At 35.8% G+C, this 16726-nt stretch overlaps 1 protein-coding gene across 3 annotated transcripts in view; it reads left to right on the top strand.

Moving 5' to 3' along the window:
• The window catches only part of LOC135222931 (deformed epidermal autoregulatory factor 1 homolog), a 22305-nt gene extending 5579 nt beyond the window's left edge, over positions 1-16726 (top strand). The window contains exons 2-9 of one of the 3 annotated variants that reach the window (XM_064261374.1): positions 7596-7757; positions 8169-8314; positions 9245-9344; positions 10282-10411; positions 11608-11813; positions 13262-13428; positions 13961-14096; positions 14242-16726. In XM_064261374.1, the coding sequence (XP_064117444.1) occupies positions 7596-7757; positions 8169-8314; positions 9245-9344; positions 10282-10411; positions 11608-11813; positions 13262-13428; positions 13961-14096; positions 14242-14436 (1242 nt within the window). In that variant the 3' untranslated portion in view covers positions 14437-16726. Of the gene's footprint in view, positions 1-1218; positions 3973-7595; positions 7758-8168; positions 8315-9244; positions 9345-10281; positions 10412-11607; positions 11814-13261; positions 13429-13960; positions 14097-14241 lie in introns of those variants that run through there. The other 2 variants (XM_064261375.1, XR_010316393.1) reach the window with 2 other exon arrangements.

Genomic DNA, 16726 nt, shown 5'->3' with positions numbered 1-16726 from the left:
CGCATTTCATAATTTTTTTTTTAAATTCACAGCCCTTTCTAAGGTCATTGGTTTCGTATCCATCTGCACATGATCCAGTAATTTCTCACTAGCCTTATCATCATGTAAACTGAGGATGAATTGATCCCTGATCATTTCATCTTCATTATCATAATTGCAAGTTTTGCATAAAATTCTGAACTGGGTTATAAATTTGTCACAACTTTCATTAAATTCTTGTTTCCGTTTGAGAAATTTGTATCTTTCCATGATTATATTTGATCTGGGACTGCATTCTGCATCAAATTTCTTCAAAACTTTATCTATCTTATATTTATCTCCATCTTCATCCCAAGACAGTATATTATATTTCTCAACCCCTAATTCTCCTATAACATGCAAGGATATTGCTACCCTTCGTCTGTCAGCTTCCTTGTCTAAACCTATGGCAATTTCATAGTTAATAAAAGCTTTAAATTTCTTCCATTTGGTCCATAGAACTCGGTGGAGTTAGCTGTATTTTCATCTTTATGGTACAAAACTACCGTAATTGTGATGAGAAGAAAACTTATCCCACTGGGAAAAATTCTGTACGTCGGCAAACTCGTCCGTAACTTGTAAGTCGTCACTTACCCTCATTTCTTCCTTAATCCAGCTTATATGTGTATATAAGAACCACTCCTGACACCATGTTACGGGTTCTCATAGATAATTATTGAATGTGACTCGGTTGAAGACTACTGTTGAAAAATGGGATGAAATTACTGTACGCTGAATGTTTGTATAAGGTTTTGTATACAAAAAGTGCTATTTAATTTATTAAGTCCTGTATATGAAAAATAAAATGAATATTGCTCCTTAACATATGTAATGAAAATGTATTGAGTACATTAGATATTTTAAATAAAAGATAAAAAAGAGATAAGCTGAGGGTAATTAACATTAGTTTACTAAACAAGTTACCAAAATAGTTATAAAGCATTGACGAGCCAATATGTGGAGAGGGGGGAAGAATTCGGAAGTCCATCTGGTCACGTGACTTACCCAAACATAAACAACAGATATCATTCACAAACTTAGACAGCGTACTACAATATTCGTACACTGATTACTTACAAAATCCAGATCACAACATTCACATACTGTTACAATACGAATGTAAGTTCTCGCTTTTCAGAGTTCTCCTGGCGAGCGAGAACTTACTTTCACCACTGAAGTCATGCGTCAGTCAATGGCATGCGAGTTCCAGCTACCCCGCCACAGCTGAGCTGAGCGGAGCGTTGCTTTGTAAACAGAACTCTCCGTTGCTCTTGTTTACGTCTGTTTTTATACACAGTTTTCGTGTGCTTTTTGTTTTTTTCTTTATAACCAATGGCTGAACAGTGCAGTGACACTGCGTGTGATAGAGACACAGAGGATAAAGGCTTGCAAGCCAGTGAACATGGTGATAGTTCTCCCACGCCACCGGCGTGTAAGCACAATGGAACGCCAAAATGTCGTTCGTGTCCTTTAACAGCATACAGTGATGTTAGTGTCGACGATAGCGATAACGATCCAGATTTTGTTGTTATTAAGGAAGAACATCTCGATAGTGACGATGATTCACCTGAAAAAGTGCAGGGTAATGGAAAAAAGCAAAAGAAAATTCTTGCAAAGAAAGTAAAAGGTTCTGCGAAAACGAGTGTAGGGGTTGGTGTTGGTGATGAGCATTATCTTTTTAGTGATAGTGAATTTGGTAATGGTACTGAAAGTCCCCAAAAAGAAAGGGGTGAGCCAAGTTTTGGTGATGCGAGTGGTGGTGTTGGGGAAGGGATCGTAGGTCCGTCAACCAGTGATGCAGTGATGCCGAGTGGTGGTAATGTTAGTGATTCGAGTGGTAACGATGATGTTAATGTCGGTGATGGTAATAGGCAAAAGCGTAAAGTACGTAAACAAGGACGTAAAGCAGAGGTTCATGAAAGCGAGTGGGCTCGTAATGTGTCTAAAAGAAAGCGCAATTCAGGTTTGGAATACATTAGTGTAACAACAAAGAAGTTAATGCCAGCTAGGAAAGTAGGCCCACCATGTAGAGATGGTTGTTATGATAAAATTGGGAGAGATAATATTGAAGAAATTCATAAGTGTTTTTGGGGTATTGGGAATTACGATAGGCAGAACGAATACTTAATGAGGTGTATAAGTGAGGTTGCTTTCAAGCGCAAGTACACAAAAAAGGACTTGTCTAAGAGGCCAGCCAAGCTTGTGTATACAGTGACTCATGCAAGCACTGATTATGGAGTATGCAGGGAAGGATTTATGAACATTTTTGACATTAAACGAGGTAAACTCGACTTGATTGTAAGGAAAATTCGTGAGGCAAGGGCGGCATCCGGTGTCATACCTCAGGACCAAAGGGGCAAGACAGTGCCACCAGTGAACAAGATTACCGGTCCCAAGTTGCAAGCAGTCCATGAATTTATTGGTGATCTACCTGTTGTGTCAAGTCATTACACTCGTGCTAAGGCACCTTTACGCCAGTACCTTCCGGCAGGGGGTTATATTGCTGGGGTATATGCTGAATTCCAGGTGTGGATGGCTTTAAACCATCCTGATGTTCAAGTTGTATCTGAGAAGTTCTTTCGTACAGTTTTTACCACTAATTACAACATCGAATTTGCTCCCCCTAGAACTGATGAGTGTAATTTCTGTTCTGAGATTGATGTCAAGATTGGAGCACTGAAAAATGCCACCACAGAAAAGGAAGTAAAGGAAAGAACAACACTTGAAAATAATAAGGAGAAACACTTGCAGGACGCCACAGCTGCCAAGGCAATGCTGAATGCTCCTTCTAACACCCATCCTATGGATCCACAATTCCGAGCCATTGCAATTGACCTGCAGCAGCAATTATGTCCTAAGATGCCTGTAAATAGGGCCTACTACACCAGCAAACTGTGGTTTCGGAACTTCTGCATTTATGACATCACAAACAACAAGGCGAACATGTTTGCTTGGGATGAAACATCAGGCAGTCGAGGGCCAAATGAAATTGCAAGCTGCATCTTGCGCTGGTTGCAGCATGTTAGGGAGACAGAGGGCAGGACTGTGACCAAACTTCGGATCTTCGCAGACAACTGCGGTGGCCAAAATAAAAATATCTTTATTATTTTGTTCTTCTTGCAGCAGATCCAGCAGAATCTTTTAAAGAGGGTGGACATCATCTTTTTAGTAAGTGGCCACTCTTTTATGCACTGTGATCGTTCTTTTGGGATCGTGGAAAAGGTATACAAGGCCCAAGCATACATTTGCAGTATTCCACAATACATTCAACTACTTAAGGAGTCCTGCAAGAAGAATGCATACACTGTTTTTGAAATGGAGAGGTCTCATTTCTTTGATTTTAAGGCTCTTGAGGTGTATATTACCAACTGGTCAAAAGGAAAAGGTTTCTTGAAGGGCAAGCAATTTGTCTTAAAGGAAAAGTACCATGAAGGATTCTTCATCAAGAATCATTACAGGTTTGAAGATGTAGACATGACCTACATTGACCTACGTAAAGGTCTACAATCTGCAAATCAACAGGGTCGTGGAAGGCCCCCTCAGGATGAGTGCCTTATGCTAGCCAGAGCCCCCCTCTCGTTTAAATATCCCACAGAGAGGAAGTTAAAGAAGAAAAAAATAAAGTCGCTCTGGTCCATTATATGCATGATACCTTTCCCTGATGCACAAGAGTGGTTTACTGCTTTACTAGAAAGGCAGGATGTACTGCACAGTGGTTGTCGTGGTGAGCAGGAAGAAGTCGACTCTGATGACTTATTATCAGAGGATGACGAGAACCCAAGCAACACTCTGCTTACTGAGGCCTCCGTACTCTTTGCTTCTGAAGATGTCGAAAAGCAGGAGGCACAAGAAAGCAACTAGCACCCGACTAGTCCTTCCCTGCCTGTCTACATGACGACGACTATGGGTTAAACTTGGACTATGAGAACGACATACACTATGAACAAAAGGATGGTAAGTGTTCAGAATAAAATTCCTAGGTTATTAATGGGGTTGGGGGCCCAGGAAGGAGTCTTTCATAGGTACAGCTTAATGTTTGTAATAATATTATTATTATTATTATTATTATTATTATTATTATTATTATTATTATTAATTATTATTATTAATATTATTAGTTATTATTATTATTATTATTATTATTATTATTATTATTATTATTATTATTATTATTATTATTATTAGTAGGGTTCGAAAGCTTTCTGTAAAGTCTTCAAAATTATACACAGACTTTTTACACTTTGTATTATTGTGGCCCTTTAGAACATTATTATTATTATTATTATTATTATTATTATTATTATTATTATTATTATTATTATTATTATAATTTTCTTGCATTATTATTATTAATATTGTATTCTTTATTATTGTCACAACATAGACATGCATTTTGGTACTGGAAGACATTACTAACTTACCTGTAGCAGCTTCTAATTTAAAGGATGGGGGGCCCATTGGTTGTAAAAAAAAAAAAAAAAAAAAAAAAAAAAAAAAAAAAAAAATGATACCTACTAGCTACTAGTGGGAGCTACTAGTTCTACTTACCTGAGACATTTTAATTTTTTTATGGTTTGTACAAAATTGTTTCTAGGTCACAACTGCTACTGGTAGCAAGTACCAAGTAGCAAACATAAAAACACACCCAGAAAATGACTGTTATACTTACCTATGACTGCTTCAGTTTTGCATTTTTTACGATTGTTCACTACTAGTAAGAACTAGTAGCAAGTAGCAGATATCTGATACTTGCTACTAGTTCCTACTAGTATACACAAATACACAACCTGGTAAGAAAGACATTATACTTACCTGAGAAGACAGTTTTATTAGCTTAATTTAGAGTTTTTTGTTCAACATTTTTTTTATTATTTTTATTAAGTGCTACTTGTAGGAACAAGTAGCAAACATAAACAAAACGTCAACTTGAGATAGTTGCTACTATCTAATTGCATGCTGTAACTATACAAACTATTACTTTGTATTTTTTGTGGATTACCATTATTATTAGTGATTTCCTGTTACTTGCTACTAGTAGCAAGTAGTAGGAAATTCTTACTATATTAACTTTTCTGGAAGCAAAATACATCTAAAACATTATAAGATTACATTTTCGCAGTTTTGGGATTCTAATGGTGCCCATAAACACACAAAAGTATTAATAATATCCAAATTTGCTACTTGTAGGTGCCTCTTAGACACTTCTTGTAGCAAATAAAAAGTCTGAAAATCGTATCTGGGCTACTGAAAGCAATGCACTATGACTTAGTAACAAATTTAAAATTGGAAATGAACTTGTTGACTATTTAACCGGTGAAGAAACGTGTTCAAAGTGTTTCAAATTCCAAAAAAATGCCTTAGCAAATTTAGTTACTACTACATAATAGCTTCTAGTAGCATAAGTTGTGAAGTCTAATTTTTTTTTACTAGTCTAGTGTTAAAGTACATGAAATTTGGAAAATTTTGATATAAGAATTTTTTCTGAGAAACAAATAATAAATTAGCTATGGCATTGCCAATTTTGAAAACTTCCATTTTTAAAATGTGGCGAATGGAAGTTCTCGCAGTGCTAGCCTCATATAGTACTTTACAATGTGTACTAAATTTGGTTTGCACATACAAGTCTTACATTTACTTGTATCTTATTTTCCCTTACATGCACGAACACTACTTCTTCTTCTACTTCTTACTATTACTATTAATATTATTATTAGTAGTAGTAGTAGTATTTCAGTAGATGAAATGTATTCACATGGAACAAGCACACAGGGGCCTTTGACTTGAAATTCAAGCTTGCCAAGAATGTTAGTTTCAACCTCCCAATGCAGATCCTACGCTGCAGCAGTAACTGATCGATCCTGAGCCAGTGATTTTTCATTGCCCTGGGGGAGACATGAACCCCACGACTTGCGAGTGGCGTGCCAGTATACTAACCACTATACCAGTGAACTAGCTAATTATTGTCATCAATTCCTTTAGATCATTTCCCCTCATCCACATCTACTTTTACGCACTCGGCTGCTCAATCACAGTCTCACCACTGTATGACAGCATATTACTTGTTATCCCATCAACTCCTGGTATACTTTTTCATTCAGAGATTCAAAGCACATTCTTTGTGTTTTGCTTGAATTTTAGTTAAAAAGGAATAAAATTTACAGGAGCTCGAGACCTTCGCTCAATTCCTCTCCAGCTTCAAATAATTACCTATTACAGAAGAGGTACAAAAGTAGAATAAAACCTGTATACATACACTCATAAAAATGTTTTTATGACTACTGGGGAAATTTCCCATGTGGTTTGAAATGCAGATGGGTTTATTTACAATCAAACATTCAGTGATGATACCATCATAGGTGAAGGCCAAGAACGTTTTCCACCTGTCTAAGGGGGTTCCTCCAAAGATTTTTTTTTTTTTACCAGTGTTTTGAGTCATGCAGACAACTGCCACGTAATCAAATGCAATTTGATGATCCAAATCTAGGGAATGCCTAGCACAGCATTAATCTCATTAAACAACCCCTCCCAATTTCCCTAAAGTTACAACAAATTTTATAAGGAGTTACTGTATATAAACACCTGAATTTAAGTCAAGATTCTTCATCCTTTTACTCTCCCTCCTTACATTCTCAACATTCACTTTTACAAGTATTCTTAAATTTATTCTAACTCCATTCTTGCATCATTCAGACATGTCATTCTTCTAATCGTTAAAACACTCCACTGTTGAAGGATAGTATTTGCCTCTTTCTTTGCATTTACTTCCTGTAGAACAACTTTTGACTTCATTCTTAAATTATGCTTATACCTCACATTTCCCATCTGCTTAACATAACGGTGTTTAACTTAAGAACATTTTTCATCCACTTCCTTCTTATCAAATTTTTTTCCCATAATCACACATCTAAATTTTCAACTCCTCTCCAACATAATCCTGTTTACTTAAAATAGATGATCAGCTATACCTCCAACTTCTTTATATCTATCAACTTGCTATTTACCTTACATTTTCTCCTCTTCAAGTATAAAATGAGTTGCCTTATAAACAGACATCCATAAAACTATTTATTCTCATTTGGTCTAGGGAGTGTCTGCATACCTTTGCATTTATACCACCTTGCACAGCCACCATATTTTGATCACTAAACCCAACTTGGTGTAGGTCTAGGCTCCTAAAGTGCTCTCTTTTACCATTATTTTCCATTTCTGGGCAAAATAAACTTTCTATATCTCAATATTTTCTCCTTCAACAAATCAGTTGTCATACATTTCTTCTGCATAATATCTGCACACATTTAAAATCTTGATATTTATTTTTTATATGTTTGGCAACAAAAGTACAGGGTATGAAGTTGGAAATCTAATGCCCACACCACCTGGTGACACCCTGAAGAGCAGTGAGATTATTTTTCGTTTTCATTTTCTTTAAACCCCACTACTAAAGTTGAAAAATATGCTTATGTACTACATTATAAGAAAGGCTCATCTTCCCATCATGGGATCCACTGCCCTTCACTATATGCTACTAAATAGGTGATTTAGATGGCTGTGAAATGCAAGTCCCCCCATCTTTTCAGGTAGCTAATTCGTCATGTACGTCTAGCATCAGCAGTAGTTCGGTGACAACTTCCATGACTTCATCATCGTCAATAGAAGAAGGCAAAATCATTTCTCCTTTCCAAATAGAACAGGACTGGAGAGAAGCTGCTCAAGAACCATCGCTCACAGTCAGGTGTAAGGTTAGTACTACTTTAAAAACCTCAAGTTTTAATAAAATTTAAAAATCAAAGAGGCAAGGAACAAGAGGAGAAAAGACTGGATCATAGCAAAGTCAAACTGAGGAATATCAAAATCCAGATATTAAAAGTACAAGAGAAAATCACAACCTAATTCAAGTTTTTGAAGAGTTAGGTCCAACAATATGTCACTTAATTACTAAGGGAATGGTAATTTCTAATATAACTTTTAAAATAACATTTATATAACCTGGTTCTCTCTGTACAGTCATTGTTATCAAAGACTGTTTTATAAATTATCCTCAGATGCATTTGTTGTTATTCATTTTATGTTGAGATGATTATGGAAGATGTGTCATTTGATATATAGTCTGAAAAGATGCTGCTTATTGTGTGCATGATGTTTAATTACAGAAAACTACAGGTGAACTTGTCAAAAGCAGATTTGGTTCTGGGTCGCGGGGGAAATGCATCCTGCTGGGGAAGGAATGGTTCACTCCAACTGAGTTCGAAGCTCATTGTGGCAGGTCAGCTAGCAAGGACTGGAAACGAAGTATAAGGTGAGCATGAGTCGCAGCACCTCTCATACTTTGTAGCAGTGCAGAAGCAATAATGGAATGGACAATAAAATTTAGGCTGAAGGCCAAGTAATAGGACCTATTAGGTCATTCACAGCACTGACGAAAATTGAGAGTAAAAAGGTTACAAAGGTGTAACAGGAAGAAAACCTAACAGTTGCAGTATGAAACAATTTTAGGAGAGGGTGGGAATTAAATAGAAGAGAATATGAACAGTAAAAAGAGTGAAAGGGGTTGCAGCTAGTGGGTGCAGGGGTGCTGCAAAAAAGCCTAGATAATCCCGACAGTGCACTGTATGAGGTGCAGTGACAGCGCTACCCCGTATGGGGCGGGGAAAATAATGTCCTTTCTTTATTCTTGTTTTTATGCAGATTACATCTGGGGCTCAGTTAATATTCTTTTCATTAAAATAGTTTACAGATACATACTATTCCAAAGAGGCATCTGTGTGACACAAAAAATGGCAACATATTTGTTTCACATATGAAAGAGTAATCTATTACCAGATTGGAATGAAATAGAGCTGATGAACTAATGATAACTGTTATTGTGTTTTCCTTATGGATCTGGAACCAGGAATTTTGAATCTTTATTTGTTAGTCACTGATATGTATGTAAAAGTAACAGCAGCTCCCTGCTATTTGAGAAACAACAGAAGTGACTGAAAGCACTGCATAGGATTACTATGTTAATAGCTTGGGGAGGGTTGTTCTTTTGAGTTGAAAATGCGTCCAGATTTTCAGAACAAGCCAAAGACCAAGTGTTTTCTCTCTATTTTTTTACCTGTAGTATACATATAGGTAACATTTAATTAGGGCACTTTTATTCCTATTTTCATTTAACATTACTAGCCTGGTCCTTATAGCTTGCTAGGTTTTCAGTTTACAGATATAATTCTTATTGTTATTTCAGGTTTCAAGGACAGAGCCTTCTAACCCTGATTGATGAGGGGTTTCTTCAGGTTCATGCAACATCTTGTTCCTGTAGTATATGTCTTGATGATGATGATGCTGTAAGTCTCTCGACCCATATTTTTCCTTGTCTTTTTATTTTTAACTATACGTACAGTGATATAGAAAATATAAAAACTTTTCTTCTTTATTCATTATTCATGATATTCTTTAATGGTGGTTAAATTAGTTTCATTAGCTTGCAAACTGTCAGTTTTTATTCATTCATTGTACTGTCATTCCCAGAAGTTTTTCTGCTATCTTAAAATATTTTAGGTATACTTTTTGACTGAAATAACAGAATCATAGTCCATGGGATAGCTCAAATATGATTCAGTATAAACATAAGAGTAACATCTGCAATACTGTACAGGCAGTCCCTAGGTTACGACAGGGGTTCCGGTCTTGAGACGCATTGTAACCCAGAAATCGTCGTAAGCTGGAACATCATAAAAAATCCTAAGAAAACCTTACTTTTAATGCTTTGGATGCATTAAAAACTGTAAACTGCATTCTTATTGCATTTTTCATCAAAAAGACCTTCAAATATTGATTATTTTGCATTTTTGGTGTCGTATTTCTTGTGCCAGATCAGCATTGTAGGCGTTGTAACCCTGGAAATAATTTCTGATGAATATAATTGAAAAGCGCCTTAACCTTGGAACGTCGTAAGCCGAACCTGTCGTAACCCGGGGACTGCCTGTATACTGAAACATACATAACAATTTTAGTGAGTGTCTTCCTTCTGGTCTGTGGGTTATCCCTTCCTAACAGGTAGGAAGGGATAACAGACAATAGGATGTTTAGTATATGCTACATAACTAAGATTTCAAATATTTTTCTTGTAACCTTCACCTTGTCAGATGCAAGAGTAGTATAGTATATGCATATGCTGTTATTACTACCATAAGAATTATCTATGTTTCAGTATGATAAGATTTTGATGTTGTTTAATCTGCTTTTGTCTATGAGCTCATTTTAGAAACTGAATAATTTCAGGCTGGTACAGTACGATTACATCGACCATTCAAGCGCAAGAGACGAGACAAGATTTTTCTTAGCACTGACTTGACAGGAAAAGTTCTTAAGCGCACGGTGTCAGAGGAGCCAGGATCAACAACACCCACAGGTAGGTAAAACTGTTTTGCTAGCTTTGACCAGTAAAGAAATATTCATTCTAACAGGACTTTTTATTTTTGTATACCTGTATTTAAGGTGTCAAATTTCTTTCCAACTGATTATTTGAAATTCAATGTAAGTTGGTTTGGTGAAGTGATAGCACTCAGTCATGCTGCCCAGTACGTATTAGTTTTTGCGTTAATCTGCTTGGTATTACGAGAAAGTGGTAGGATTCTTGAGATGAACAGTACATATTTACATAGATATCAACAATGAAATGCCCTCACTTGCAACTGCAATTTAAAACATTATGGCCATCATACATATTTCCTTACAGGTTAACCTGAGCAATAATACAAGGCTGTGATTATGATTGATATTAGTTTTTCACTCTAAGTTCCCACTTTTATTAAGTTTTATTAAAAAGTTTTTGCTTGTGTAGACAGCTGTACTTATCTGGACATGCTTTGTTAAATATGCAGTACAGTAGTCTTGATTCAGTGTCCATAGTACTATTTTAAGCTATGTATAGTCTCTTATGCTCCCAGCTGTAGCCTTTGATTGTTTAATGATATTTGACCAAGTGTACTTTAAGGAGTGCTTTAATTATATCTGGCTAAGTTTACTTTTACATCTAGGTTCCCTCACCTGCACTGTGGTGAATCATATATGTAGAAGGACTTAATTAGTACATGAGCATCCCCTCAGTGAATTTAATTTTAAAGCACTGTGGATTATCTGCAGGAGGATGATCCACCATGGCTACAAACCGCTCCCCCAAATTTTCAGCAGTTCACACTGATGCTATCAACTTGAGAAAGCTTAGACTGCTGAATAGGGTTTTCTATTATTTCTGAAATTCTAAACTCTGTAAAGCTTCTGTGAGGATAAAGGCAATTTTTTGTCCAACATGCAAGCCAACCTCTGCCATAATTTGTGAAAAATAGGATTATTTCTAGGCTTTGCTGCTAGTTGTGTGTTGTCGGGTTGTCAGATGTGAAAGGAGTGTTCAATCCAATTCACATATTTACCTGGTGTCGGAAGTAAGAGTAAAAAAGAAAATAAATGCACTATCTATAGTTTTTTTGTCTGTAGAATACTGTTTTATGTGAGGTGTATGATTGTTATAAAGATTTTATTTTCAGTGGCACATTTAAGAAGTTCATGATGATTTTACTAAATTCTGAATTGGTATTTTTCTTTTAGTAACACTCCCAGTGTCAGAATTAGGGGATCTGACAGTAGTTCCTGGTTTAGTGCTCAGCAGTGGAACATCCCCAGCGCAAGGCAATGCCATAGCAGCAGGTGCAGTTTCTACACCTCAGTCTACAGCTGTTTCATCTGCTAATTGCAGTTCTCCAGGCACTCTTGCCAACCTTCCTTTAGATAAGGCATGGGAACGCATGAATGAGGTGAGAATGACTAAATCATCCTAAATTTAAAACATAATTCTTTACAAAAGACATTGTTGAAATACTAAGACTGGCCAACGTGTTTTTTGTGATTTTATTTTCACAAATCTCCAATCATCTTCAGCCTCATGTTTCAGAGTTCTTATCCAAGTAGGTCTACATCCTTCATTCCTCTAGTGCCCCAAAGGAGACCAGCTTACACCATCAAACACTATTTTCTGTGGTGTTGTGCAAGTGCTTACAGATTGACTACAAAACTCGGCAAGCACCTCTTATACTACATTCATGAAGGTGCTTTTCTTACCACTTCACACAGCAAGATAAAGTAAGACCAAATACTATGGGAGAAATCACAAATAATACCAAAATTCTACATCAACCTTTAGATGACTACTCTTCCCATGAGTAAGCATAACACCACCTTGAACAATAACAAATGGAATCCTCCCTGCCACCCTTAGGAATAGGATAGAGGTGTGAAGTAAGACATAAAAAACTTACTCTGCCAAGAAAACCATTACCTGAGAATTCAAAAAGAAATAATGATATTACCAGTAATGAGAGTACTTACTATATAGACTAAAAACAATGGATATACAGATTTAACATCAAACTTAGGAGAAATCTGGAAAGAAATCAACTTACCTTATGGTCTAGATGCCAGACAGTCTACTAGGATTAAGAGGTGCCAGATGTATGAGTCTTCAGTTAATATTTTGTCTCCCCACACCAGGTAAATTACTCCTTGGACTCCATGGATTTGGTTGGAAATCTCTAGAATGGAAGCAACTCTTATGCCTTCTGAAACATTTTGCACAACAGGAATAAAACTCTACTATGACCTGATGAACAATATTTTATAGCTAGTTTATATAGAAGTGTTTCTATAAGTCAGTAGTATACCTGATAAAGATTGTAACTAATTACTGTCTAGTGAATTGGCAGCAACTACTTATTATTTAAACAATTTGTCTTTTTTAATGTAATTTTTTGAGAGTACTATACAGATGTCAATCTATATACGTACAGTGATTCACTCATGCCTTCACTTTTTAACTGATTATATGCACTCTACAAGGAGCAGAAACAATTAGTAGGAAGATTAAGAGAAAAATATTTAACAAAATATGTTTGAGAGGCATTTTCAGTTTTATTATTATTATTATTATTGTATGTTGTGCTGAGTATGGATTTTATTCTTGGATATGGAGGCCTCCTAAGAATGAGGTGGCATTATAAAGATTTCTTGCGTTATTTTATGGGACTGGATAAAATATGTGAGTTATTTTCTGCAAAACTAAATAAAACATTCTGCCAAATCAGTATTAATTCCCTTAATTTAAAGACCTGCAAAGATGTGTTCAAATTACTGGAATTGTTTCACCCATTGTAAAATGTTTTCTAAATTGAGAATAGTGTTTGAACATTAGCATGTGTTGAATTTTCAGGTACTGATTGGATTGGAAAGAAGCGTCTCTGCTGCAAGAACTTTACTAGAAGAGCTTAAAGAGAGAACCCAGCAAGATGCCTATGATGTAAGACAAAAATTGCTCAGTGAGAAGGAAGATGCAGTCACTCAAGCCAAGCTTGAAGCTCAGTTCTCCAGTATGGCTAAGTAAGTATCTTTTTTCTGTAATTAAAATATTAAAAATATTATGAGGTCTCTTACAAATTAAAGCTTTCTTTCTGTCCATCCACTTTCAAACAGTTACCAAACTGTTTTAACAAATACACAGTTCTTAATTCACAACACACAGACATGCACCCTACCTTGTCCGAACCCACTCCGTTCTTACCCTTTTGTCATGTGTCTTACCCTCTAAATTACCATTTTATCATACACCTTCCATGATACAGTAATGTTATACTCATGTAAGTCTTACAGTCTACTATACATATATCACCTTTACACTTACTAAGAAGTGAGTATTCCTCTCATATATTCCTTCAGAGCCTTTCCCTCGTTCAGACATCCCTTACACTGATCAACTACTCATTCCATTTGCAATCACTTCTAATCTCATCAACTGCTGGGGTTTTCCTATTCTTCAGCTTATTAATTTCCCTCCTTACATCCACAACAGGGCAGTGATATCTCATTCCAAATCCAATAAAGATATAATGAGGCCAGGGCATTTTATTTTCAGGTCTTCAGAAGGATTTTTGGTTCAAGTAAGGGATGAGGATACTGGCCAGTCCCTCCAACCCATCATGTTAGACTCATTAATTTCTAACATGCCATCTCTAACTCCAGCACCTGCCATCAACGGCGTGCGTAAAAAGGTAATTAAGAATTTCTCTGCATTGCATCCATCTAAATTCTGAGATTGTTTCGGAAATATATGTATTTCGTCCTATCTGTGATGCTTCTCATAACCCCAAACAACCTTTGTATAAATTTGATGGGTGTGTTTATTCTTTTTACAAGCAGTGTGTCAACTGTAACCGTGAAAGTGAACTGGAGTGCTCAGGTTGCCACAACAAAGCCTACTGTAGTGATTTCTGCCAGAGACGTGATTGGATCAACCACCAGAGTGAATGTACTAGGTCTAGTCCTCCTCCAGAAGATCCACTTAATAACGTAGCTCAAGTTCCTGGATACATATTTATGCTTTCAGATTAAGTTGTTTAGTTGATTTTAATTTTATGTAGTAGTCATAATGTACATAACTTTTTTTATTACGTTATTTGTAAAGATATAGACAGTATTATTTTAATAAGATATTTTAGGTTAATATTACAATGGTTGACTTTTCATATTTGATGTCACTTTAATGAATATGATTAAAGCATTCCTCAAATGCTACAAGGACTGTTTTTAAAAGATAACTAGGCAGTCCCCGGGTTACAACGGGGTCCCGTTCTTGAGATGTGTTGTAACCCGAAAATCGTAAAAAATCCTAAGAAAACCTTACTTTTAATACTTTGGGTGCATTGAAAACTATGTAAACTACATTTTTATTGCATTTTTCATAAAAAAAAATTCAAATATTGATTATTTTGCATTTTTGGTGTCGTATTTCTTCTGCCAGATGAGCATTATAGGCATCGTAACCCTGGTACATGCGTTGTAACCCTGGAAATAATTTTTGATGAATATAATTGAAAAGCGCCTTGACCTCGAAACGTCGTAACCCAGGGACTGCCTGTACAGTGATTGGTTTTATATTGGTTTTCCAAATCTTTTGTTAGTTGATATACTTCATCCCTGGTCTCTGTATGGTTATACTAGAAGTTTTATGTTAATTTTTCATTCATTATTTCATCATATATTTGGTTTGTGAGCTAGCTTTAGGTATTGTCTGTCTATTTATTTATCAATCTATCTATCTATCAAGCTATCTATCTCAGTCTCAGGAGGCATAATACATAATATGTATTGTCACCTGGGCTCCTGTGAGCACCAGAAGTGTTGGTAAACTCACAGGGTTACTCAGTAACATAAATATCTGGCAAGTGAAGGGGGACAGAGAGAACAAGGAAGTGCAAAACGAGAACTGGTATTCACTTTATGTAAAATAAAAGAATAAAATTGATAAGATCATATTTTATAATTTGTGGCAAAATAAAGGATAAAAATCCTCTTTTGAAAAATCATGAAGAGCAAAGTTATATATGAAATTAACCCAATTGCACTATGTATACCCTGTAATTTGAAGAAAAATTAATTAATCACATATACAGTTAAACCCTGGTCCTCAACCATATTAAAACTTGACATAATAGGACTTCAGTGTGAAATTACGTGTAAATTTTTCATTGGAACTCAAACAAAAAACCTGAATCCGACCTGATGAACCATGTGACTTTTGTCAACAAAAGTGTTTCGGTCAGTCACCGCTAGTTGGCGCTGGTAGTGGCATTGTTCTCCACCATATCCATGCATATTCAAATCTCCAGGATAAAATATCTTTTTTAATTGTTTTTTCAACTAAAAGTATAGGGTATGGAGATGCAAAACCAATGCCCATCTGGTATTCTGGTAACCCTGGAATGCTATAGTACTGTGTACATATAACGAAAATGTAATCGGTAATCACATGGGAGAAATAAACTGCGGCTTTTAGATGTTTAAACCTGCATTCTACAAATCCTCAAGGGCTGCAAACTCAGCAGTACCTACCAAGTTAAAGAGTACATTTTTTTCACATCGGAACTCAATGGCAAATTTGTGCCTACCTACTGTCACCCTTCAAGCATATTTTCATATGAAAGATCTCGCACATGCCCATATGTTATTTACGAATATTATGTTACTGTTAATCTTTAAATAAAATAAACTCTGGTTCTCAAGCAGTTTTTAACTAAAATATACCAAAGTTCCAAGTTGCAGAGATACTGATTTAACAAAGAGAAAACTTTACTCTCGCTAAGGACAGTGCCATGAACTTGCCTACCTCCTGTCAGCCATCAGGCACACTTCCCTATGAAAGTTCTTTAGCCTTGTCAGAATAGGTTACAATGTAGGCCAGTTTTTTAATGTATACATGGCTATTAATGTAACTGAAATAGTCAAGTGAAGAACTCACCAGCTTTGAACTATCCAAGGGATGCTTTTAGATACAAACATGTTACTAATTCCACTACAGAAGTATAAATGTTCCACTTGCTCGAATGTCCATGCCACATTTATGTGTAACTGTTATCACCCTTTAAGCATACTACTTTCATTTGGAAGGTCTCTTGCACTCAAGTTACGACACTATTTTACATCACTTTTCCATGTTGTTAATGTTATTTGCCTATAAGTGAGAGAATAAACCACAACTCTCAAGCAGTCTTGAACTCAGTCTGATATTTACAAGTCTTAACAGAAATTATTTTCTTATGTCATAATTCTTAAGACAATAGTCACTTAACTTTTGTAATTATATTGTATTATAAAATTTGCAAAATAAAATCTATAAGAGTAA

The sequence above is a fragment of the Macrobrachium nipponense genome, chromosome 8 (genome assembly GCF_015104395.2).
Source record: "Macrobrachium nipponense isolate FS-2020 chromosome 8, ASM1510439v2, whole genome shotgun sequence".
Classification (NCBI taxonomy): domain Eukaryota; kingdom Metazoa; phylum Arthropoda; class Malacostraca; order Decapoda; family Palaemonidae; genus Macrobrachium; species Macrobrachium nipponense.
The sequence above is the reverse complement of the archived record's forward strand: the minus strand, read 5'-3'. Positions and strand labels throughout refer to the sequence as shown.